Source organism: Pristis pectinata, chromosome 19 (genome assembly GCF_009764475.1).
Source record: "Pristis pectinata isolate sPriPec2 chromosome 19, sPriPec2.1.pri, whole genome shotgun sequence".
Lineage (NCBI taxonomy): Eukaryota > Metazoa > Chordata > Chondrichthyes > Rhinopristiformes > Pristidae > Pristis > Pristis pectinata.
Window position 1 is genome coordinate 16,829,364 of NC_067423.1, and position 26,385 is coordinate 16,855,748.

Below are 26,385 nucleotides of genomic sequence, written 5' to 3' on the forward strand. Positions count from 1 at the left end.
AAACTCACTCAACACCAACCCTCACAGGCAGCCTCTCCACACTGAGCCATGAATGACTTATTGCTGTGGAAGCATCAGTGGAGGACTATGATTCCCACCAGTTTCCCAGCACAGTGGTCCACAGGGCAGGGTTTGCATCATGTTCCAAGCACAATGCTGCAGACACAGCAGGCGTACAGCAGTGGGGAGGGCAGTGTATAACCCGTATATCTGAATCAGTGTAACTCAGTACTGTATAATTGGGAATCCAAATGAATGCAGCAAGCCTCATCATTATAGCCCCTATTCACAGAGACAGCCTCACCATCAGAAACTTGGTCAGGAAACTCAATTGCCTGTGGAAACATGCACTACAATCTTAGTTCAAGGGGATTAGAGCCAATTTACCTAGTTCCATTCATACATAATTTCTGTGCATACACTTTGAGCACAAAGGTGATGCTAAGCATGTTTTTCTTGTTAACATATTAAGTTTAATGTAAGTTTTAAAATAACCTGCACTAACTACTATCTTAAAGAAGTGACCCCTAAATCCAGGCACTGTTAGAAATTGTTGCTTATTTTGGTGGGGAACACTGACAGCATCAGTGGCAGCATGGACTTGAGCAAGCATTCACTTTCACTGAGGCCTACTGCGCATTCCTGGTAGAAGATATGGACATCCAGAGAGGGATCCTTACCCAGATACTTGGGAGTCAAGGAAGTCACCAAGGGATGAAATGAAGTGTAAATATAGGAGTTTGCTAGAAAAATAAATGGTCTAAGTGATACCCTAAGTATCTGATCCCCAGGCTGAAAATTAACAATGTATGAAATAGAAGTAAAAGTGGGTCAGATTGCCTTCAGAACTTGCTTTTACCTTCAACAGGATCATGACTGATCTGATCTTGACCCCAGTTCCACTTCCTTTCTTGTTGCCCATATGGACCAAAAATCTGTCTGTCTTGCTTTGAATACATTCAATGATTCAGTCCTTTGACTCCATGGGGTACAGAATTCCAAAGACTACCCCATTCTTTGAGAGAAGAAATTCCTCTTCACCTTCATCTTAAACCCCTATTCTGAAACCTCCAGCTCAAGATTCCTTAATAGGGGAAAACGTTCATTCAGTAGCTGAACTGTCAAGCCTCCTCAGAAGTTTATATGTTCCAACAGGTCACACGTCATTCTTCAAAACTTTTCTGAGTGTAGACTCAACCTTCTCAACCTTTTCTTACAAAACAGCCCCTTCGTCCAGGGAATCAGTCTAATGAACCTTCTCTGAACTGCATCCAAAAATAAGTTTATCCTTTGTTAAACAAGGTGACCGAAACTTTATGCAGCACTCTAGTTATGGTCTTACCAATGCCCTGTACAGCTATACCAAGACTTTTAGTCCACTTTCATTGCAATAAGAGCTAATATTCTATTTGCTTCCCAAATATTTGCATGTTAACTTTCTGGATGTTACTCCAGCAAGTTAATACTCCAGCATGCTAACCCTCATGTTAACTCCAATTTCCGGTTACCTGCTCCCCCTTTGTCCGTTTTCTCTTTTCTACTGATCTACCCAGTTCTACCTACACCCACACCAGCCCCCTCCTCCCACCTACTCCATCCACCCATCCTCCTACTGGGTCCCCACCCCTCACTTTTCCCATCTGCCTGCCCCACCCCCCCATTTGGTTCTATTCCCCACCTTCCTTTCCTATCATATTCCATCATCTGCAGCTCTTTGTACCCTCCACTTACGACTTCCCAGCCTCTGTTGCTAATCCTACTCTTCCCTCCTTCATCTGCCTATCACCTCTCCTCACCTAGAGCGACCTATCGCTTGCCAGCTACACACCAGGGGCAATTTACGGTGGCTATTTAACCTACCAACCTGCATCTTTTTGGGATGTGTGAGGAAACTAGACCACCCAGAAGAAACCTATGTAGTCACAGGAAGAATGTGCAAACTTCCGTCAGACAGCACTGGAGGACAGGATAGAGCCCTGTTCCCCGGAACTGTGAGGCAGAAGCTCTACTAGCTGTGCTACCATGTCACCTTTCATTGAATTTGATTGATGTGACAGTACCATTTTCCACTTTATACTCCACTGTCCACCTTCCTTTCCACTTGCTAAACCTATCTATCTCCCTTTATAAACACGCTGGCTTTTCCATTCAGCTCACTTTCCTCACTTCTGCACAAACCCTAGAAAGGTTTACCCCTCTAAGTGAAGAAATTTCACCGCCAAGCTTCTTGTGCCAACCACAAAACCAATGACAAAAGCCTAGTGGTAGGTCATGTACCTCATCTCTCCTGTAAAAATATAACACCCATTGCAACAGGGAGTTTAGTAGAAGTAGAGAAAGCAAAATAAAATCTGGGGTAGAATTCAAAAGTTAAAATAATTATTAAAAAAAATGATACACATGATTAGAGATGGAAATCTCTAGATGGAAATATTATTGCAAGAAAAACTGCAATACTAATGCTGTGATTGCCGGGATGCCATAGGGATCGGGACTGGGGCCCCAGCCATTCATAATCTTCATCAATGATTTGGAAGAGGTGACCAAGTGTAACATACTCATTCATACAATGCTGGCTGGCTATACAAGTCATGAGGAAGATGCAGACTAGCTTCAGGGGGATACAGACAGACTAAATGAATAGGTGAGGATCTGGGAAATGGAATATAATGTCGGGAAAAAGTAAAGTCATCCATTTTACAGAAAAAAAATAGGAAAGTAGAATTATTTTTAAATGTTGAAAGATTGGTTATATTCAGACAGACTTGAGTGTCCTTGCACATGATTTACAAGAAGTTAATGTATAGGTATCGTAATTAGCAAGGCAAATGGTATGTTGGCAAAGATGGTCTGAGAAAAGAGAACCTAGAATACTTTTACAGGGCTGGGTCTTCCAGTCAGGCAGATGAAAGCAGAACATCAAAGTCTCTACGGGCCAGTTTGGTGAAGGTTTACAATGGACATACCCAAGGGAGGGCATACCTCTAGACAGGGTGCAGAGGAGATTTACCAGGATGTTGCCTGGACTGGAGAGCATGTCTTATGAGGATAGGTTGAGCGAGCTAGGGCTTTTCTCTTTGGAGAATTTGATAGAGGTGTACAAGATGATGAGAGGCATAGATCGAGTGGACAGTCAGAGACTTTTTCCCAGGGCGACAATGGCTAACATGAGGGCACATGATTTTAAGGTGATTGGAGGAAGGTATAAGGGGGATGTCAGGGGTAAGTTTTTTTTACACAGAGAGTGGTGGGTGCGTGGAACACACTGCCGGCAGAGGTTGTGGGGACAGATACATTAGGGACATTTAAGAGACTCTTCGATTGACACATGAATGATAGAAAAATAGGGGGCTATGTGGGAGGGAAGGGTTAGATAGATCTTAGAGCAGGATAAAATGTCGGGACCACATTGTGGGCCAAAGGGCCTGTACTGTGCTGTCGTGTTCTATGTTCTATGGATGTTAACCCAACCCAGGTAGGGAGAGGGCAAACTAAAAGCACAATCTCACTGGAGGCTTTCAAAGGAGTGAATTTATTCTCGGAGTCAGAGGATGTTGGTGAGGTATTAAATAGGTATATTGCATCGGTATTCACCAGGAAGGACATGGAGGATCGTGAGAGCGGTGTGGGGCACACTAATGTGCTTGGGCATTTTGAGATCAAGAAATAGGTGGTGCTGCGTCTTTATAAGTATTAGGGTGGATAAGTCCTCATGGGCTGATGGAATATATCCCTGGTTACTGAAAGAGGCAAGGGATGAGATTGTTAGGACTTTGATGAAAATTTAGTATCATCACTAGCAACAAGCAAGGTCCCAGAAGTCTTGACAATAGCCTATGCTGTTCCTTTGTACAAGAAGAGAAATAGGATATCCAAGGGCAGTTAGCCTCGACCTGGTAGTGGAGGAGGCCATGGACAGACATGTTGGTGTGGGAATGGGAAATGGAATTAAAAAATGGCTAGCCATCAGGAGATCCTGGCTGGCATGGTGGATGGAGCGGAAGTGCTCGATATGGCATGCTTGCTTTCATTGGTCGGGGCACAGTGTATAAGAATAAGGAAGTCATGTTGCAGCTATATGAAATTTTGCTCCAGTTTTTCTCCACTTGTATAAAAATTCTGAACACCACATTACAGGAAGGATGTAGAGGTTTTGGAAAGGGTGCAGAATACTGCCTGGATTAGAGAGGATGAGCTATAAGGAGAGGCTGGACAAACTTGTGTTGTATTCTCTGGAGTATCAGAGGCTGAGGGGAGACCTGCTGGAAGTTCATAAAATTATGAGAGGCATAGACAGGGTAGGCAGTCAGAATCTTCTTTTTCCCAGGGTAGAAATGTCAATTACTAGAAGGCATTGCTTTAAGGTGAGAGGGGGGAAGTTTAAAGGAGATGTGTGGGGCAAGTTTTGTTTTTACACAGAGAGTGGTAGGTGCATGGAACAGGCCGCTAGGGGTAGTGGTGGAATCAGATACGACAATGGCATTTAAGAGATTTTTAGACAGACACATGAATATGCAGGGAATGGAGGGAAATGGATCATGTACAGGCAGAAGAGATTTAATTTAATTTGGCATCATGTTTGGCACAGACTTTGCAGGCTGAAGGGCCTGTTCCTGTGCTGTTCTGTTTTAAGTTCTCTGTTCCAATCTATGGATGGATATACTTCCAATAGATTGCACTATAGATTCACCAGATTGATTGCTGAGCTGGGGAATGAGTGCAATAAAGAGAGCTTAAGCAGACTGGACTTATTCCCTCTGGAGTTGACAAGGATGAAAAGTCTCACTGAAATATACAAAACTCCTACAGGATTTGTAGACTAGATGCAGGGATAATCTTTCCCAGGTTGATTCACAGTCTTAAAGCAAAGAGTCAGCCATTTAGAACTGAGGTTGAGAAGAAATTTCCTCGCCCAGAGAGTGGTGAAGCTCAGAATTGCCCATTCAAGAGGGCCAAGGGGGCTCAGTCATCAAGCACGCCTTGCCTTGAAACCAGATTGCTACTAAACAAGGGCAGTAATTTTTGCTGCAGTAATGAATCTCACTCACAAAAAACGTCTATTTTAAGTGCACAGTTTTAGCTTTATATTGATAGTGATGATAATTAGTGGTCCAAAATCATGCACAATTCTATACTCATGGATATGAGTGCTCCAGTTCTTAAAGAAACTACCTTAGATATTGCTGAAAGAAAAGTGCTGTGCAGTTGAAAATTGGCTTCTTCGAGAATATTGCACCCATTTCCAAATCTGACCCCTGACTTTCTGGTGAGATTTTTGTTGGAATCAGATGGGTTGTGAAGTACTTGTCAACTACTGCCTATTGTTTGATATAGATCTTTATATTTAATAAACTCTCAATCTTTTGCTGCTCATTTTGTCTTGTAGTTGACTAAGTGGCTATCAATGTGTAATAAGACTTTATTTGCTTGATCAATATCCACATTCTGAGAAAGATAAACCTTAATGGAAAAGTATAAGGTAGAATTCTGTGCACCAATAGTTTTGATGTTCAAAGTCAGCTAGGAAATTGTAGGATATTGGGTAAAATTACACAATCAAAGACTCCTCCCACCCTGGTCATTCTCTCTTTACCCCCTTCCATTGGGGAGAATATACAAAAGCTTGAAAACATGCACCACCAGGCTCAAGGACAGCTTCTATCCCACTGTTAAAAGAATCTTAAATGTATCAGTCTGGGTATTCCCCAACAAGAAACCTTGGATGAACTGATAGATCCACTCCCTACTAAAGTCCAGATCTGAGGCATTCAAATCAGGTGACACTGACCTATGCAGGAAATCAAGGTACGACCTTCGAAAAACTATCAGCGATGCCAAGAGTCAATACCAGATCAAGATAGAGTCCCAGACCGGCCGTCAGTTGTGGCAAGGCTTGCATGCTATAATGTGCTACAAAAAGAAGTCGGGCAGTGTCACTGATAACAACGCATCCCTCCCCGCTGTTCAATGCATTCTATGCACGTTTGAACAGAAGGGAATGAAATGGCACCATCCATCCTGACAGCTTCCACACACACGTACCTGCAGTCACTGTTGCAGATCTCATATCGGCCTTCCTGAGAGTGAACCCGCTGAAAGTGTTTGGCCTGGATGGAGTCCTGGGCCATGTCCTCAGATCCTGTGTGGATCAGCTTGTGGGATTATTCACAGACATTTTTAACCTCTCTCTACTCCAATCTGAGGTTCCTACCTGCTTTAAGAAGACCACTATCATCCTGAGGCCAAAGTAAAATAAGATGTTGTGCCATGATGACTACCACCCAGTGGCTCTGAGATCCACCATCAGGAAGTGTTGGTCATGACACACATCACCTCTAGCTTCCCAGACAACCTCAACCCACTACAGTTTGCCTACTGCCAAAACAGGTCCATGGAGGATGTCATCTCCCTGGCCCTACACTTATATCTGGAGCATCTGGATAACAAAGACACCTATGTCAGACTCTTATTTATGAACTATAGCTCCCCCTTCAATACCATAATTCCAAACAAACTCATCTTCAAATTCCTAGATCTAGGACTCAGAAGTTCTCTGCAATGGGCTGCAGTTATCTGCAAAGATTCTTAAAGACAATACAAGCTTGGATTTTTTTTGTTTTAAACATGTACTATTCTGTTTCTTTTCTTGTTTTAAAAGTGTTTATTTGATGAAATTTGTTTAACGAATTAAAGTTAGCAGAGATATTGACTTGAATATGTAATTAAGATTAACATCATGAGTCACGTGAGCATCTCTAATTCTCGATGTAAGATTCCTACATATTGAAAATGGTAACTTTAATGATTTGGTTTGGCATTTTGGGATATTTGAAATGAATTTGCAGATCTGACTAATTTCTGACTTACGGGAAAATCTCAGTGAGGTTTTAAAAGTTACAAAGAATGAACACTTTCCTATAGTAAACCCTTGGGCCCCTGAGTAGAGCCACAATATATCAATGGATTTGGGTTGTTTTAAAAGCAGGTGACATTAACATTTTGGAATTACAAGAGGCAAAACAAGATGTCCAGTTTCGACAATCTAAAAATTTATCAGTCGACCTCAAATGGTGACATTTTCAATTTAAGATTTAAGACTTCATAGATTCAGGGTTGTTTTCAAAAACATGGAGAAATTTACCTGTAGACTAAGGGAATGATCAAATCTTGACTTAAAAAAAACATACATTCTGAGTTTTATTGAGAATGTTCTTTAATTGGGGAAACAAAACTGAAGTTTGACAAACTCTATCAGGCCAACGATTTTTAGGTTTGAGACTGTAAAACGAAAGTAGCAACAGTACAATACTCTGCACTATGGGGTAGTTCTGGAATTTAAATTAATCAAAGAAGAATGCACTGGTAATATGTACTTTGGTGGGAGAATCTTATAAATATTTTAAGGGACTATGAAAATACTGCATTGGACAAAGAAGTTTTTCCAGAGCTCTGAATAAGTTTAAATTGTAGTTTCAATCCACCAAATGGGAAGTTTTCTGAAATTATTCTTGAATGGGATTATATTACCTGGTATAATTCATTGATATTGAACTTAAAATCAGGAAGGATGCGGCTCACTCGTTAATTAATTAATTAATCAGCATGAATTAATCACTTTCCGTCATAGAACTTTGCGTCCCTGTTAATGAACATTTAAAGGAAAGTTCTATTGATAACCTCATCACTGGCTGAGTCTAGATCTCTGGACTCTGAGTTCTTTTGAAAATCACCTAAAAGCCAAAGTGTGGCTTGCATTAGGTGTAGCATAATACTGGGATACTGCAGTGACTGTGAAGATGTAAAATAAAAACAGAAAATGCTGGAAAAGCTTATCAGGTTAGCCAGCATCTGTGGAAACAGAAACAGTTAACACTTCCAGCCTGGCATCCTTCATTAGAACCAAGAAAGAGAAATACAAGTTAGTCTAACTAGTAGAGGAGGTGGACAAGGTAATGGGTGGAAGTGCATAGTGAATTTGAACAGAAAAATGGGTTTCAGACACGCAGAATTATTTGACAGCAGTGTACCATGTAATGATTAGTATCATCAAGGAATTGACATACTGTCCATAGAGAAAGTGATTTTGAAGCAATCAACGTGAAAGTTAATGTACAAGGGTATCCTTGAAACAAATCAACAATAAGGTACTACATAATTTGTTGCTGTGGACAGTTGAAGGCTAAGGAGAGGTAATACATTATGCTGATGATCACGGATGAATAGTTTAGAGAGGACAAATAACAAATCTCTCATGCAGTGAGGCAATGTGATTTTTTGCCTGTATACATAATTTATAACATTTAATTAAGAAAGGAATTAATTAAGGAATTAAGGAGCCGAGAGGTATTGTTGCAGCTATTTAGGACCCTGATCAGACCCCACTTGGAGTACTGTGCTCAGTTCTGGTCACCTCACTACAGGAAGGATGTAGAAGCCATAGAAAGGGTGCAGAGGAGATTTACAAGGATGCTGCCTGGAATGCGGAGCATGCCTTATGAAAGCAGGTTGAGGGAACTCGGCCTTTTCTCCTTGGAGCGATGGAGGATGAGGGGGGACCTGATAGAGGTATATAAGATGATGAGAGGCATTGATCGGGTAGATAGTCAGAAGTTTTTCCCTAGGGCTGAAATGGTGGCCACAAGAGGACATAGGTTTAAGGTGCTGGGGAGTAGGTATAGAGGAGATGTCAGGGGTAAGTTTTTTTTTTACTCAGAGAGTGGTGAGTGTGTGGAATGGGCTGCCGGCAACGCTGGTGGAAGCGGATATGATAGGGTCTTTTAAGAGACTTCTGGATAGGTACATGGAGCTGAGAAAAATAGAGGCCTATGGGTAAACCTAGTAACTTCTAAGGTAGGGACATGTTCAGCACAGCTTTGTGGGCTGAAGGGCCTGAATTGTGCTGTAGGTTTTCTATGTTTCTATAATGTGTTACTTAGAAATGGCTCGGTCAATCAAGGGTTAATTATGAGAATTTCATCAAGATGTTGGTCTCAAGGTGGAAATCAATACAAATTTGTGTACAATATCATTGTTGAAAGATTATGGTAAGTTGGTAGGAGTATAGTTAGAAAGAATGAGGGAAAATATTAGCCATGTAAAGTAATAGTAAAGGTCAAGATATTGTGGGAAAGCAGGAAATCAGAGAAGGAAAGGAAGAACAGAAGGATGAGGAGACAGACAGGATAATAATTACCTCCCATATGTTAGTAGCAATGCAGTTCTTGTTATTAATTAGACTTTTAACATTCAGAAATGGGTATGAAATTAATAGCTGGCACAGTCTAATGCCAATTAGTACCAAAAATATGAAATGTTGCACACTTATAATGTTGAAAAGTGAAAATGGGCACTTTCATCTTATAAAAGAGCCTTGTGGCCTAAAAGAATCACATCTAACATCAGTTTAACGGCAAGGATCCGATTTACGAATACTTTAGACAGTTTCAATGAACAAACTCCTTTTGATCTCTTAATTGTACAGAGTTGTCAAACTGTAATAATAAGGCAGGATGAGACTTTTGGTTCAGTAAATTAAAATTTAAATAACTCTACTGGTAATTTGTAAACCTTACATTTATTGATGGACCTGTTAGCTGATTAAAGATTTTTGGTTTTGTAATTACCTGAGGAAATGCTGCACAAACTGAGAAAAAGTATAAATACTTCTTTGTTAAAGTGACCTATCTGTTCAGTGTCCATTAATGCAATCACTTGCCTGTGTGTTCTTCAGAAAGATTGTAAACAAAGGCAACCCAAGCCAACCTTTATGGCCATTAAGTTGGCAGAGATAAGGGAATGGGAGCAAAAAAAAGCTTTCTTAGGAGTTTAAGGAAGTTCGGCTTGTCACCAAACACTAACAAATTTCTACAGACGTACTGTTGAAAGTATCCTGACTGGTTGCATCATGGTCTGGTACGATAATTCGAATGTGTGGGAATGTAAGAAGCTGCAGAGAGTAGTGGACTCAGCCCAATACATCATGGGCACATCCCTCCCCACCATCAGAGGTATCTACATGAGGTGCTGCCTCAAGAAGGCAACATCCACCATTAAAGATCCCCACCATCTGTGCTATGCCATCTCCTCACAGCTACCATCAGGCAGGAGGTACAGAGGCCTGAAATCCCACACCATCAAGTTCAAGAACAGCTACTGTACTTCCCTTCAACTATTTGGTTCTTGAACCAACTGGCAAAACCCTAAACACTAGAGTTTAGCAACGCTATGACCACTTTGGTCACACTGCATGAAAGTAGACTTTTTTTGTTCTAATTGTTTTCTTTCTTGTAAAAATTGTGTATAATTTGTTTTTCCTTGTGAGTGTTGCTTATATGATGCTATGTGTCTGTGATGCTGCTGCAAGTAAGTTTTTCATTGCCCCTGTGAATACATGTACTGTGCGTATGACAGGAAACTCGACTTTGACTTTGTTCAATGGATCAGTGGTCTGCCGAAAGAGGGTACCTGAGTAATTTCTGTGAGAGAGACAACAATAAGCAGTGGCCAAAGAATCACATGATCCTGACCTGAGTGAAAATAGAAGATCACACATGGTCTTAAATGGCTGTGCCATTTTTGACCATTAACGTCAATGAAATTGAGTGGATTCTGTTAAAGACCATAAATGGACATTTACTGAATGGTCTTTTTTTCTCAAGATTGAGAGATAAAGCCAAACATGTGGAAGAAAGATTCACCACTGGCTTAAGGATCACACAGGGTGACAGGACAGAGAACAAACAATGTTGCTTGTCTGTTTGGAGCTCCAGAGACGAAGGACTGTGAACTACTCATCAACTATCAGCTGTCGTTTAGTACAGAATTTTGTACTTAAACTCTCAAGCTTTTCCATAAACTACTTAAACTACTGGTTGTTGCTTATTTTTTCTTCTCCACAAACTGTTCATGAGTTACAACTGCCTAAAACCTTGTCTAAGTTTTTGATGTGAAGAAGGGTCCTGATCCAAAAAGTTGACTGCCTGCTTTTCTCCATGGATGCTGCCTGGCCTGCAGAGTTCCTCCAGCATCACAGTGTTTTTCATCTAGATTCCAGCATCTGCAGTCCTTTGTTTCTCCCTAATTTTGCATTCAAAATTCTTTGCAATAAACAAGAACATTCTATTAACTTACCTTGTTAATTGTTGTGTCTACATACTAGTCTATGAATAATGCACTGTGACATCCAGATCCTTCTGCATTTCAGAGATCTGCAATGTCTGGTTATTTATAAAACATGCTTCACTTTCAACTTTCTTGCAAAAATGGGCAATTCTACACATTTCTCCATTGTATTCCTTTACCCACTCACTTAATTCATCTACATCTCTTTATAAATTCTTATGTCCTCTTCTCAACCTAACATACAATTATTTTTTGCCTCACGAACAAATTTAGCAACTGTATCTTTTGATTCTTCAACCAAATTATTGATGTAAATTGTATAATGTTGGGGCACCAGCACCAATTTCTGTAACTACTCTACACACCTTAGCAATCAGTAAAAGATTAATTTATACCTACACTCTATGAGCCAGCTAATCTTCTATTCTCAACAACATGCTACCTCCTACACCATGACATTCTATTCTTTGCCAGCTTACCACAACAATTAAGAGGAGAAACATGGAGGAGGTTGTTGAAGGCATCAGGTAAAAACTTAGATCTTACAATGGTCTACCAGATGATATCAGCTTCAGGCTGTCTAGGTGCAGATGAGGTTACATCTGGTCAAGTAGCATGTGATGTCAGATATTGGATCCATGCAATGTCATGCCCAGATCCCATACAATTCAAGTCCCCTCACAATGTCAGGCTACAGTTCCATGCAATATTAGTACTGCTGTCAGGGAGTCTGCCTGGACAGGGAACTAGGTTTGAGTCTGGGCACCAGGGTCCAGCTTGGGCTTCTTCACCAAGTACCACCTTGAGCTTGGGCAACTGGAACTAGCCTAAGCCTTATAAGTCTTCTCATCATGTAAAATATCAAAAAGCTCTTTAAAAGAGCTGATACAGGTACAAGGAGTTGCAAGATTCTTTCAACTACCATCCCTGCTCAGGGCTTGCTCTCAGATTTTACTTTTGTTAAAGACACTGTTGAACCATCTTAACTGAGTTTATTAATATGTATTTGAATTTGATAGTTGGTGGAGTTAGGGAAATGAGGAGAATGTGGGTAAAGAGTTTGGGGAATACAGTGAGAAGTTGGATGAGTAGGGTTTGTGGGCTGGTAAACTGGGAAGAAGTGGTTTAGAAATATGTTGTGCAGGGGGTGGAGTATTTGGGATAGGTCATGTTAAGAAATGAAATCAGAAAATAAGTAGATATGATTGAAGAATGTGGAGAGAAGGTGAACAGATGATGTAAAATAGATAGGTAGACGAATGTACGACAGGACTCAGTATCCCAGAATTGACTGTGCATAACAGGACTGACTGTCCCATGACTAAGTTAACCCATAGTAGAGGGGTGAAAGAAAGAAGAAAGAGACAGGAAAAACAGAGGGAAAGATACTGAGACACAAGAGATTCTGCAGATGCTGGAATCTGGAGCAACACACACAAAGTGCTGGAGGAACTCAGCAGGTCAGGCAGCATCCACGGAGGGAAATAAACAGTCGATGTTTTGGGTCGAGACCCTTCATCAGGACTGGACCCTTCATCAGTCCTGCATTCCTGACTTCATGAGTTCATGGACACATGCCATTGCAACTCCTCTTCCCATTCCCACACTGACCTATCCATCTTTGGCCTTCTCCACTGCCAGGGTGAAGCCCAACACAAAGTTGAAGAACACCACCTCCTGGGTAGTCTACAACCCAATCATATGAACATTGAATTATCCAACAAACAAAATATTGGAGGAACTGTGGAGGGAAATGGAGAGTCAATGCTTTGGGTCAAGACCATCTGCACTGAAGGATAGAGAGGAGGCAACCAGTGTAAAGAGACCAGAGGACGGGGTGGAGCAAGAGCTGGCAAGCGATAGATGAATCCAGGTTAGGAGGCATGATAGGCAGATGGAGGAGGGAAGAGTGGAAATATCAACAGAGGCTGGGAGGTGGTAGGTGGAGGCAACAAAGGGAGGCAGATGATGGAATCTGATAAGAAAGGAAGGTGGAGCATGGAATCAAATAGGGAGGTGGGGTGGGCAGATAGGATCAGTAGGAGGAGGGGACCCAGTGGGAAGAATGTGTGAGCGATGGGCAAATGGAATGGGTGGAAGAGGGAAGAAAAAACGGGGGGATAGGGAGCTGGGGTGGGTCTAGGAGGAATCAGGAGGAGAGAGAAAAGGGACCGAGGGGGAGCAGTTAACCTAAAATTGGAGAATGCAATGTTCATGCCGTCAGGTTGTAGACTACCCAGGCGGAATATGAGGTGCTGTTCCTCTAGTTTACGTTTAGCCTCACCCTGGCAGTGGGGGAAGCTGTGGACAGAGGCTGAGGACAGACAGGTCAGTGTGGGAATGGTAAGGGGAATTAAAATGGCTAACAACCAGGAGCCCCAGAAGGCAACGGCGGAAGGAGTGCTGGTGCTCAACAAAGTGGTTGCCTTGTCTGTGCTTGGTCTCACCGATGTAGAAGTGGGCACATCAAGAGCAGTGAATGCAGTAAACAAGGTTGGAGGAGATCATGTGAATCTCTGCCTCACCTGGAGTGGCTGTTTAGTGTCTTGGATGGTGGTGAGGAAGGTATAGGGACGGGTGTTACATCTTCTACAGTTTCAGGGAAAAGTGCCTGGGGAGGGGGAGGGGAGGGATGGGTGGGGAGGGATGGGTGAAACAGGAAGCCATGGAGAGAGTGGTCCCTGTGGAAAGTAGAAAGGGGTAGGGAAGGGAAGCCCCATCAACAGCCACATCTGCCTCTCCCCACCCGTCCCTCCCCCCTCTCCCCTATCCATCAGGAGGGAAAGTTCCTCTCTTCCCTCCTCCATCTGCCTATCATACCTCCTCACCTAGATCCATCTGTCACTTGCCAGCTCTCGCCCCAACTGTTCCCCTCACCTCTTTGTACTGGCTATCTTCCCACTATCCTTCAGCTTAGATGAAGGGTCGCAACCCAAAACTTTGTCTGTCCATTTCCCTCCACAGATGCTGCCTGGCCCACTTAGTTCCTTCTGCAGTTTGTTTGTTGCTCCTAAATCTTACATACTTCCTTTTTCTTTCTGACTAAGTTTACAATGTCTCTCACCATTCAAGGTTCCCATACATTGCCATCCTTGTCTTTATTTCTCATAGGAAATGTTGGTCCTGAATTCTGACCAGCTGACCTTTAAACAATTCCCACATGTGGACTTTTCTAATAACAGCCACTCCCAATCTACTCTCCCCAGCTCTTGCCTTATACTGTTGTAATTAGCCTTCCCCCAATTTAGCACTTTCCCACAAGGTCCAATCTTATCCTTATCCATAACTACCTTAAACTTTATAGAGCTATGATCACTGTTCCCAAAATGCCCTCCCACCGAAACTCCAATCACCTGGCCAGGCTCATTTCCCAACACAAGATCGAGTATGGCTCCTTCCTTGGTTGGACTGTCAACGTACTATTTCAAGAAACCCTCCTGGTTGCATCTAACAAATTCTGCTCCAGCTAAGCCCTGAGCACTAAGGAACTCCCAGTCAATATTGGGGAAGTTAAAGTCACCCACTTCAACTCTGATGCTTTCACATCTTTCCATGATCTGTCTATATATCTGTTCCTCTATCTCCAGCTGGCTATTGGGAAGCCTATAGTTTAACCCCATCATACTGACTGCACCTTTTTTATTCCTGAGCTGTACACATAATTCCTCACTGGATGAGCCCTCCAGGATGTCCTCTCTATGTGCATCTGTGACATTCACTATGCAATGAATTGATTTGTATGCAAATGAGTTTTTCACTGCACCTCATTACAAGTGACAATAATAAACCAATGCCAATTCCAATCTGTGGTGCAACTCACCCATTTCTTTTACATCCCTCTCTATCAAATCAGAAACATCTAAACCCTGGAATGTTGAAGAGCCAGTTCTGCCCCGCTCTCAATCATCTCTGTAATGACAACAACATCATAGTTCCAGACTCTAGGTTCACCTGCCTTACCCATAATATGCCTTGCACTGAAATAATTACACTTCAGCCCATCAGTCCCACAGTGTCACTAGCCTGTCCTTCCTTAAAAACTTCCTTGACCTAACCTCTACCTTCCCCTCAATCTCTCCACATGCTGACCTACTCCTCTGGTTCCCACCCCACTGCCGTGCTAGTTTAAGCCCTCCCAGGTAGGACTAACAAACCTCCCTGCGAGGATATTGGTGCCTGTCCAGTTTAGGCGCAACCTTCCTTTGTGCACAGCTCCCACTTGCCCTAGAAGAGAGCCCGATGATCCATGTACCTGAAGCCCTCCCTTCTGCAACAGCTTCTGAGCCGCTGTACTATCTTCCTAATTCTTGCCTCGCTAGCATATGGCATGGGGAGTAATCCTGAGATTACAACCTTAGAGTTCTGTTTTTTAACTTTCTACCTAACTCCCTAAATTCTCTTTACAGGACTTCATCTCTTTTCCTGCCTATGGCGTGTTTGGTTAGCAGGTTAAATTTTTCTTAAACATGTGTTTGACATAGGCTTGACATTTCTAGGTAGTCAGAAATGAAATCAGTCTTGCTTTCTTTGGCTGTTTGCTGTCCAGTGTCCCTACCTGTTTGAATGTGGATTCACAATAGGATTAAGATCAGATGTGAGGCTATTCACAGTTTAGTATTTTGCTGGGATTTGTACTTACTGAAATCATATCTGTCTTGACTGCACTTAATACTACTCCAGGAAAAAGCATGGATTCCAATGAGGATGGGCATTACTGATGGAAATGATGGATTGCCATCCATACACCTCCCTTTATTGTGTTCCCTTGGACCACTAACCAGATAAAAAAGCCAACATCAGATGCTATTGCAAAGACAAATAGAAAGGGCCTCAAGCAGCTAATCTGTCCAAACATTCTGCCTTGACCTTTCCTCTGACAGGAGAGATACCTTGCAGGTACAAGCTGCTATCATAATAATGCCAAGTTACCTTGCTCCCTTGATTCACACCCTCCCAAGGCCGTCAAAAAATTAGTCAGACAGCTGGTCGCGTCTAGGACAATCAGCTTGAGCCTTGGCCCAGTGCAAAGACTTATTGGGAAGAGAATTTGGTGGCGCACAGTCTACATGGGGAGGAAGCTGTTGAAGGAATTAGACTAACACATGCTGTACTTGGATGAATAACTCTGTGTTGACTGATATTTAGTGAGGGACATCAATGATCTGTTGGACAAATGAGCGAGTCATTAATGGCCTTGGTTTAAATGACCATTTCACAGGAACTGAAGCTGTAATGTGTACCTACTCATTTTAAATTTGCCTGAAAATCATACCTCTAAGCATGAGATGTTATTAAAGGATTACATAGGAATCTTGATTGGATTTGTACCTTGGCAGAAAATGGCTATATTTAATAGTGTCTTCTTTTCCCTTGGCTATAGAAGCAATTGAACCATCTTACCTCAGCCTGGCTTTTGTCTGCCTCCTGAGAATGGGGGTGTTGGCCTCACTTTCCTCCTGGACACACTGCAATGAGGGCGATCGGCTATGTGAACTTCGTGAGCTTGCTGTGCTCTGCTGGCCTCCCTCAGCACCCTCCTGCATCTGTGCCAGTAGTTGAGGTGGCAGGCTTCTGACAGATGGCACAGGCGAATGGGTGGTACGGCTTGCAAGGTTGTTGATGTTGTTGTCACTAGTGGATCGTAGCAGTGTCCGTGGGGATGAGAGGGCACTTCCTCCACCTCGTCGCCTATTGGTGTAGCTTGGGGTTTCTCTGAAAGGCACTGAAATTTACAAACATGTTAGTGCTGCTGACTTGGTCTGATGTGAACAGACCTCCATAATGCATCTTCCTTGCATCTATCATGACCACCAGCCTCTGTTCTCACCCACCCTATTGACAAGCAGCTCATCTGATGGTGCTCAAGCACGATTCCACAACTTCCTCGGACCAGCAAACATTCTTCGTATGCATCAGGGAGTGGCTCAAGTCATGTGCACAGCTTGCAAGAGTGGTCATAAACCAAGGCAGAAAACTCTTCCCAGACCAAGCAGCTCAGTGTCAACCAGCCAGTGCCCGAGAAAACCAGGTATCACCTCTTATCCCAGCTCTTTGATTGTGCGTTGTTTTCATTCCATTGATAAATATTCCCCTTCCGATTTATAATTTTGATATGTCAAAGATAGCATTAATTGCTGTAGCTAATTATGTTGCTACTGTTAAATTGTTAGTGTACTGTGAAAATTAGAATGCACAGAATAAAGAACTTTTCAGACCATGGCTCTACAGCAACCATATCGAATATACACTTTACCCCATACTACACATTTAGTCCCATTTCAAGGCCCGTGTATGTTCTCACCTAATACAAGTCTAGAATTTCAGTCACATACCATTATTTTGTTTAACACTACATGATTAAAAATGGATTTACCATGAGAAAAACACAATAATGAGCATTTCAAAATTACTTGTGCCACTCTGTAAATTTAACGGTGCATTTCCCAGCTGAAGTCGTTCGGTGTCTTGTATGATTTCTGTGTCAGATGCACATAAAACTATGTAAATTTCTGTGTATACACACTCTAGAGTCTTGTGGAGGAAAATAGATTTGGTATCCCTGGAGCAACCTACAGGGCACTGAAAGACAAACTAGCTCTTCACAGTGCAGGGCCAGAACAGAACAACACTGAGTTCCATAATTGCTGTTTATCCCCCACCCCAGCTCCTCTCACCAGACCACTTACTCAGTCCTGGCCCCAATCCTTCAATCTCTGAAGCCCTAAACACTGACTAATGCAGACCCAGACATCCCCAAGTATCAGTCAAGCGAGGCCCAAATTCACATCTGCAACCCCTCCAATCTCACCCTAGGCCCTCCAACAGACCCAGCTGGTGTGCTGTACAGCAACAATATAGCACACTATTAACAGAACATTACAATTTCTAGACCTATGTTTGTAATTATCATCCATCAAGCAAAGTATGACATTTCTCTGTTATATAGCATATCACCTGAGGGTGCCATATCAGTAATCAAAATTGTATATCTATCAAGGGTGATAGATCTGTAATTACAGTGTGCCATCCAGGATAGTGGGATATCTGTAATTAAAGCACATACACAAGGACAGCATCGCTCTCAAATTTCAAAAGGGTAATTTATGCAGACTGCTGAGAATGCCACTAAAGTAGTGGTTGGTCTGAAGGTGATTGAAAATGAAAATTATTTTTGCTTCATTATGATAAGAATGGTCAGATAACCCATTCCAACCCACCCATATGGAAAAGCCACAGGACACTTTCTCCACAGCATCAACTAACTTAGTCCCTTTCGCTCTTTGTTTGAAGGACAATTTTCTGACATTAGTCCTAAAAAAAAGCAGCAAGTTTTCCCAGTGTTATTCCCCTTAACCACTATACTAATCTGATCAAAAAGATTATCTGGTTTTTCGACTCTGAGATTGTTGCCTGTGTTTGCCTACAAAACACCAATGTTCTTTTAGTAAAATATTGTGACAAAGATTATAAAAGTATATAAAAGTCAGCATCATATTTATATACTTACTAATTTTACTTAAACTGAATATCACCATCTGCTTCTGCTACTTTTGAAGTCTGGTTTCAATACTATCTGGGTGCAGTTAGTCTAACCAGTGCAAAATATTGGGAATTTATAAAACAACCCATTCCACATATGAATATTGTGCTCTTGTTTTGCGAGTTAACTTGTCCAAATTAAGCCCAGTGCACTAAACTGGCCATAACCCCACCAATCCCCAAGTATAAAATGCAATAGTTGCAGTGGTTCATGAAGCTTCTTCAAATTGCTCTTGCATTTACACATACACCAGTAAGCAGGCTTTGAAAGAGTTTTCATACAGAAAATATCTAATTTACTAAGAAAATGACTCATATGCATCAATGAAACTGTTAATTAGCTTTTTTTATTCAGATAATTCTAATTGGCAGATGAATGGACTCCCTTATTTATTGTTGGTGAGTAACTTATTTTCAGCTGTACTGGTAGAACTGCAACAGAATACTACTCTTAAATACATTGATGAATGCTGTTTAATAGAACAGAAACAGTATGTAATTGTTTCAGTTTTTATGTGACTCAGTTGTGACACTTCACAGCAGATTTGTCTATTATGACTGTGTAAATTAATTTTAGCAGAAATGTGAACTGTAATTCAGAGCAATTTTAAATGCATTTGGATGCAATTTCCTGACTGCACCCAAAGCTAAAACAGGACCCTTATAATTTCTGTACATTGTGAGTAAACAACTGCCTTTGCCACTAGAGGGCAGCTGGGGGTGGGATAGGGAACAGGGTGTGTTTATTGCTGAGGTCTTCACTGAGGACCTCTAATGGAAACTTTAGCAACAGCAGGGCAGTCTTCAACTGCAACAGGGCTACAGACAGAATACTAATTATTGTGGGATAGTTGGCAAAACAAGATCAGAAAATGTGTTGCTGGCACAAAACTACTTAAGTGCATGCTTCTCACGATCTCAGATTACAGTTGTTTATGGTAATTGTCAGGCTGGTAGTATAATTGAGAATCAAACAGAATGCAGAAAGAGCAAAAGGAGAGCTGTAAAAGTAAATAAGCATAAAGACAATGTAGGGAAATGATTAATGGGTAACAAAAGGGAAAGGCTGGAGAAATCAGATAAAATAAAGAATTGATAATTCATGATTGGCAGCAGTCAAAGTAGAAAGGCTCATCACTGAAAGTGGTCTTATGTAAGAAACAAAGCACATGAGTTTCATGTTTTTTTAAACAGAAGCAGAGAGAATAAAAAGGAAATTATGCTAAACCAGTACAAGACTGAGCTCAAATCTCAGGGAGAGTATTGTGGTCAGTTCTGAGCACCACATTTTCAGAAGGTTATCAAGAACTTAAGAGAGGATAAAGAGAACATTTATTCATAGAGTTATAGAGAGATGCAGCATGTAAGCAAGCAGTTTGGCCCACTGAATGTGCACTAGCCATCGGGCACCCATCTTGACACTAATTCTACTTTGACACATTTTATTCTCCCCACAATCCCATCAACTCTCCCCCAGATTATACTATTCACCCACACAGTAGGGCCAATTTGCAGTGGCCAATTAACCTACCAATCCGCATGTTTTTGGGATGTGGGAGGAAACCTAACTACCTGGAGTCATAGTCATACAGCATGGAAACAGGCCCTTTGGCCCAACTGGTCCATACCGACCAAGATGCCCTATCCAAGCTAGTCCCATTTGCCAGCACTTGGCTCATATCCTTCCAAACCTTTCCAATCCACGTACCTGTCCAACTGTCTTTTAAAAGTTGTTATTGTACCTGCCTCAACCACTTCCTCTGGCAGCTCATTCCACATGGAGACCACTCTTTGTGTAAAAAATTGCCCCTCATCTTTCCCCCCTCACCTTAAACCTATGTTCTCTAGTTCTTGATATCTGAAATCTGGGAAAAAGACTGAGTGCATTCACCCTACCTGGAGGAAATTAGATGGATGCCATCAGGTTTGAGGGACTTTAACTATACAAAGAAACTGGGGAGGCTGGGTAATTATCCTTAGAACAGAGAAGGTTGTGGAGAATTGATAGAACATTGCAGCAAATTGATACAAGGAGTACACGTTCTTCCTTTATCACAAATGCTAAGCTAGTGGGTGCTCAAGTTTACAGGGCTATTTTCAAGTCAGATCAGAAAACACTGGGCTGCAATTGTCACTGGCACATCCTTGGGTGATACATGTAGGTACACGGTAACTAATGGCCATATGGAGTGACGACAAAACTCTTATTCGACATCACTTACACAAAATTATTCTGTGCTTACAAGGCTAGAGTACCTAAGGAGTCCATCTTCCTTCCAATAATTGCCTTCTTGAACTTTCTATCATAACTAATTGCACTTATAATCCTCCCCACCTCGTGTTGCCAATGTCCTCAGCTGACACCATGCTCATCTGCACATTTCATCACCTGCATGACATCCTTCATCATCTGCCCAAAATCCATCCTTTTCTTTACACCTTACTTCATCTGACCAACATTCTCCTATCATGGCCCAATATCCTCACCATCTGTCCAACGCATTTCCATCATCCAAACCATTGCTCAAATGTTTGCCCTTCATCATACAACTCTTTCCCTCAACATCTGTTCTTAGCTGTCCTATTATTCAGCGAGAGACCCTCCCATTCTTCTGCCTGATTCCGTCTCCAAAACTTCTCCAACATTATCCTCTCTCCAATTCCCTCACACTCAATCCTCCACCAGACTCCCCCTAATTTCCACACTCTTTTCAAACCAGACTCCCTGAACTACTCGTCATTTCCTTCACAATTTCCTTAATGGCAGGAGATTGCAGAGGGTGGGATATTCTACCATACATGATACCCAGCAGCTTGTGTACAGTAAAACATGTGAGGTCTTCTCCTCATGTCAATCCAAGAATTATCACAGGCCAAACTAATGGCCATAGTCTGGAAGTCTCTTGGACTATACAGTTGACATTACAGCATATGCATGCTGTTCTCCACTTTTGAAATTCAGTACCCATGTTACCACACTTCTATATTGCTTATTTAGCACATGCAGTCGAGGATTTCTACTAAACCGTTTCTACCAGCAAAAGGTTCAGTAATCAGGGACACAGATTTAAGGTAAATGGAAAAAGAACCATAAGACGCATCAGAAGTCATTACACATATTTAGCTGTGATACTGATTCAATAGCATTTCAAAAAGGAACTGAAGAAATATAGTAAAGAAAGTTTTACTGGCTTTGGGGAAAGAACTTGTGAGTGAGACTAATTGGATGGTTCTTTCAAAGAGCTGGCATGAGGGCACAAATAGTCTCTTTCTATGTTGTGTGATTCTGAGATGAGATAACTATGCTGTAATGGAGAAGTATATGCAGTTTCTCTTTTCTGCTACTTGATAACTTGATCGTTGTTTGAGAATGTATCTATGTCTCTATGTCCATCTCTGTATTTGTGCCTCTATCACTTTATTCCTCTGTTGTTAGTTTTTTGGTCTATTTTTAAGTCTGCACTTATGTCACTGTGTGGCGGCCCGCACACGCGGGACTCGAACCGCCATCGGGAGCTGCGGGCGGACGCGCAGTAGCTCGTTTTAAACTACCCGTTGGCTGTGGACCTTCCAGGAACAGTCGGACGTCACGTCTGTCCCACGGGTCGCAGTTGCCCATGGGTAGAGAGTTTCCCGCGCTTTTCTGTTCTTGGAGTAAAGAGTTCAGCACCCTCTGCCTCCATGTGTTTCTTCAGTAGCGTGTTGCGTATGGCCACAAGTGCATAATTTTAATGGTCTTAATGAGAACTCGGGTAACAACTGAAGGCACCTTTCCCTTAATGAAGCCTCTTCAATGGCTTTGCCCAAAGAGTCCCCATATCTTTTACTATCCTGCTCATATTGCAGTCAAAATCCAGATTTCCTGCATGCTAATAACCAGAACAAGTTTCTCAGAAATATCTTTGCTGCTTTCTTCCCTTAACCTGGCTACATTTCTTGCTGCCTCAGTAAAGCAGACAACATAATCAAAGATCCCACCCACCCCGGACATTCTCTCTTCTCCCCTGTCCCATCAGGCAGAAGATACAAAATCCTGAAAGCACGTGCCACCAGGCTCAAGGACAGCTTCTATCCTGCTGTAGTAAGGCTATCGAACGGTCCCCTAGTACAATAAGATGGACTCTTGACCTCACAATTTATCTTGTTATGACCTTGCATCTTACTGTCTACCTGCACTGCACTTCCTCTGTAACTGTAACACTTTATTCTGCATTCTGTTATTGTCTTCCCTTGTACTACCTCAATGCACTGTGTAATGAAATGATCTGTATGGATGACATGCAGAACAAAGTTTTACACTACACCTTGGTACATGTGACAATAATAAACCAATTTACCAAATTTACCAATTCAACTCTGTGTCAACCGATGTTGCATCCTCAAACACTTAAACCTTCATTTCCACTCATTATTTCCTGAGTTCACTGCCTTCTTATCCTTGTGAAATCGCTTCTCCTTTTTAACTCTCCAAATTATAATCATGTCCACTATCTCAATCTGGGCATCTCTCTCATCTTAATATTCTCATTGTATCACTCACCAATCCATTCATCAATCACTATCCTCTCTTATCTCCACTTCCTTCTGTGTCTGCCTTGGAAAAATCATTCTCTTCTTTCTCTCCTGTCTCTCATCTCTAAGCTCATCTTACCTGTGAGACCCACTACTTGCGGTCCATAATGTCCCGCCAAAGAGCCAACCACCCGATTTTCCTTCTTGGCTCCTATGTTTCATTATTTTGTAATGGTTCCACCTCCTTACATACTCTCCTATTCATCTTCAAATCTGATATCATAGCACTCTTCCTCCAAAGAAACACCATCGACACCAATGTTGTAAGTAATTTTGGGCCCCGTATCTAGGGAAAGATATGCTGGTCCTGGAGAGGGTCCAGAGGAGGTTCATAAGAATAATCCCAGGAATGAAAGGCTTAGCATGTGAGGAGTGTTTGACATCTCTGGGCCTGTACTCAATGGAATTCAGAAGGATGAGGCAGGGGAGGGGGCGGTGATCTCATTGAAAGCTACCGTATACTGAATAGCCTGGATAGAGTGGATGTGGAGAGGATGTTTCAATTAGTAGAAGAGTCTAGGATCCGAGGGAACAGCCTCAGAATAAAGAAACGTAATTTTAAAACTGTGATGAGAAGGAATTTCTTCAGCCAGGTGATGAATATATGGAATTGATTGCCATGGAGGGCTGTGCAGGCCAAGTCATTGGGTGTATTTAAGGCAGAGTTCTTGATTGGTAATGGAGTTAAGGGTTATGAGGAGAAGACAGGAGAATGGGGTTGGAAAAAAAACAGCCATGATGAGCCAAATGGCCTAATTCTGCTCCTTTATCTTATGGTCTTTCTACTTGACACTCCAAACATTTTCTTTTACAGATTGTTGCTCCTGAAATCCAGATCCATCTTTCCCACAGCTCTTTTTGAATTCCTCCAGTAATGTTTCTGACCTTGTTCCTGTTCTCTGATGGCTGTAACTAATGCCACAAATTAACGTAATGTAATGGTGACCATGGTAAACTAACCCCCTCATCATTCTTAGCCTAAACAATCAGGCAGAAGAGGAAAAGATTCAAGATTGTGCTCAAAGCCTCTTGAAGAAATGCAATTGAGAACCTTGAGGTCATACATCAGGAACACACAGAGATCCTGCATAAGTAGCAGAAGGAGTTGGCCGCTCAGAAACTATGCAACTGCCTGCCCCATTGGTCATCAACTGTCCCGTTGATCATAGCGGTTAGCAGAACGCTATTACAGCGCCAGAGACCCGGGTTCAATTCCAACTGCTGTCTGTAAGGAATTTGTACGTTCTCCCTGTGTCTGCGTGGGTTTCCTCCAGGTGCTCTGGTTTCCTCCCACATTCCAAAGACATACGGGTTAGGAGCTGTGGGCATGCTATGTTGGCGCCGGAAGAGTGGCGACACTTGCAGGCTGCCCCCAGCACCTTCTACGCAAAGATGCATTTCACTGTGTGTTTCGATGTACATGTGACTAATAAATAAATATCTTATTTTATCTATCTGTGGAAGACTCTTCCACAGATGGCCTCATTAACCACTTTAGAACCATTAAAACTGGAGTAGAAGTAAGTCATCTTTGATACCATGAGACTGACTAAGAAGATTATCTATCCATTTGGAGCTAAAATGGTTTCTCTTCCTGCAGAATTCCCTCTGTGGTCTCCCAAGGATCTATTCTTGCTGTTCACTACTTCTCAACCACATGCTGCCCCTCAGTAGTATCATCTTAACACACGTGTTCCACATGCAACCGATGCTAGCCTCTCACTACTGCTTGCTCCACGCCCTATTATTTCTAAACTTTTAGAAGTCTGGACTGACACTTAGTGCAGAATATGGAGAAACTTCCTCCAACTAAACTGTGGGAAGACCACAACCATTTCTTTGGGTCCCCATCTCCAAAGCCATTCACATGCCATTAATTCCGTCTCTCCTCCCAATAACTGTCTGGAATTGAACCAGACCATGTGCAGTTTAGTGCCATATTGCTTGGGGATGAGCTTTTGACCACTATCTATGCCATTACTAACAAAATTATTTCTCCTTTCATTAATATTACTGCCTGTGCTTCTGAAATGCTCGTTTCTACCTTTGTTACTTCCAGACCTAACTAGTCCCATTCAGACTCCCTTGTTCTACCCTCAAGGTGTATACTTGCACCTTGGCTAGTTCATATTATCAGCCCTACACTTATTAGCCCAGGTATGCATCAAGGAATGCCTTGAATTTAAAATTTTGTTTTAAAACTTCTTCACGGACTCAGCAATCACCATTGCTATGATCTCTTCCACTTCCAAAACTCTCTGTGATATCAATTCTACTCTAATTCTCATCTCTGGATGATCTCACAGCTTGATCGCTCCATCATAGTTTTCAGCTGCTTATGCCCCAAGCTCCAGAATTTTCTCTCTCTCCTTGGTCCCTCTTCTTTTAAAAATCTTTTTGAAATGTTAGAAGCAAAAACAATACAAAAGCAACAAAATAATGCCAAACTTTTATAGAACAGTTAAACCTCAGAAACACAGATTGTCCATTTACCTTCTTAAGGCTAACTTACATCCAATAACATCACATCTGATCTCATATTTTCATACTTTCTTATGACATGAGAGCAAGTCATTAAGCCCATCATGTCTAATGACAACTCTCACAGCATACCCATCAGTCTCATTCCCCTAATTATTGCCCCGTGACCTATTCTCTCTCACATTCCCATTAACTTCAACCTAATTCTTTTGCCACCCACCTATACTCAAAGTAATTTACTGCATCCAATTAACTTACCAACCCACACATCTTTGGGATGTGGAAGGAAACCAGAGCAGCTGGGGGAAACCCACGGGGGCACGGGGAAAATGTGTAAGCTTCACACAGACAGCACCCTGTCAGGATTGAATCTGCATCCCCGGAGCTGTGCAGCAACAGCACTAACTACTGCACCACAATGCCACCTATCTGTGACCTATATAACCTTACATAACATATAATGTTATATATACATATCTTGCCTTTATATTTCCCTCAAGGCCTCTGGTTAACAAAAATATATCCATCAGAGATTTAAAATTATCAATTGCAATTGACCAAGTATCACAAGTTACAACCAGTCAGAGGCATTTCTCACCTTCTGGAAGCTCTTGCTTTACATTTCAGTTAAGACTCACAACAAGAGAAACAGTTTCTCTTTATCTTCCCTAC

The 26,385-nt window shown here is 41.9% G+C and overlaps 1 protein-coding gene across 5 annotated transcripts in view; it reads right to left on the minus strand.

The window, feature by feature from the left end:
* The window catches only part of shank3a (SH3 and multiple ankyrin repeat domains 3a), an 813,035-nt gene that overhangs the window by 357,727 nt on the left and 428,923 nt on the right, over nt 1-26,385 (minus strand). For all 5 annotated transcript variants that reach the window (XM_052034272.1, XM_052034268.1, XM_052034267.1 and 2 more), the window contains one exon: nt 16,522-16,843. In XM_052034272.1, coding sequence (XP_051890232.1) covers nt 16,522-16,843 — 322 coding nt within the window. The remainder of the gene's footprint in view (nt 1-16,521; nt 16,844-26,385) is intronic.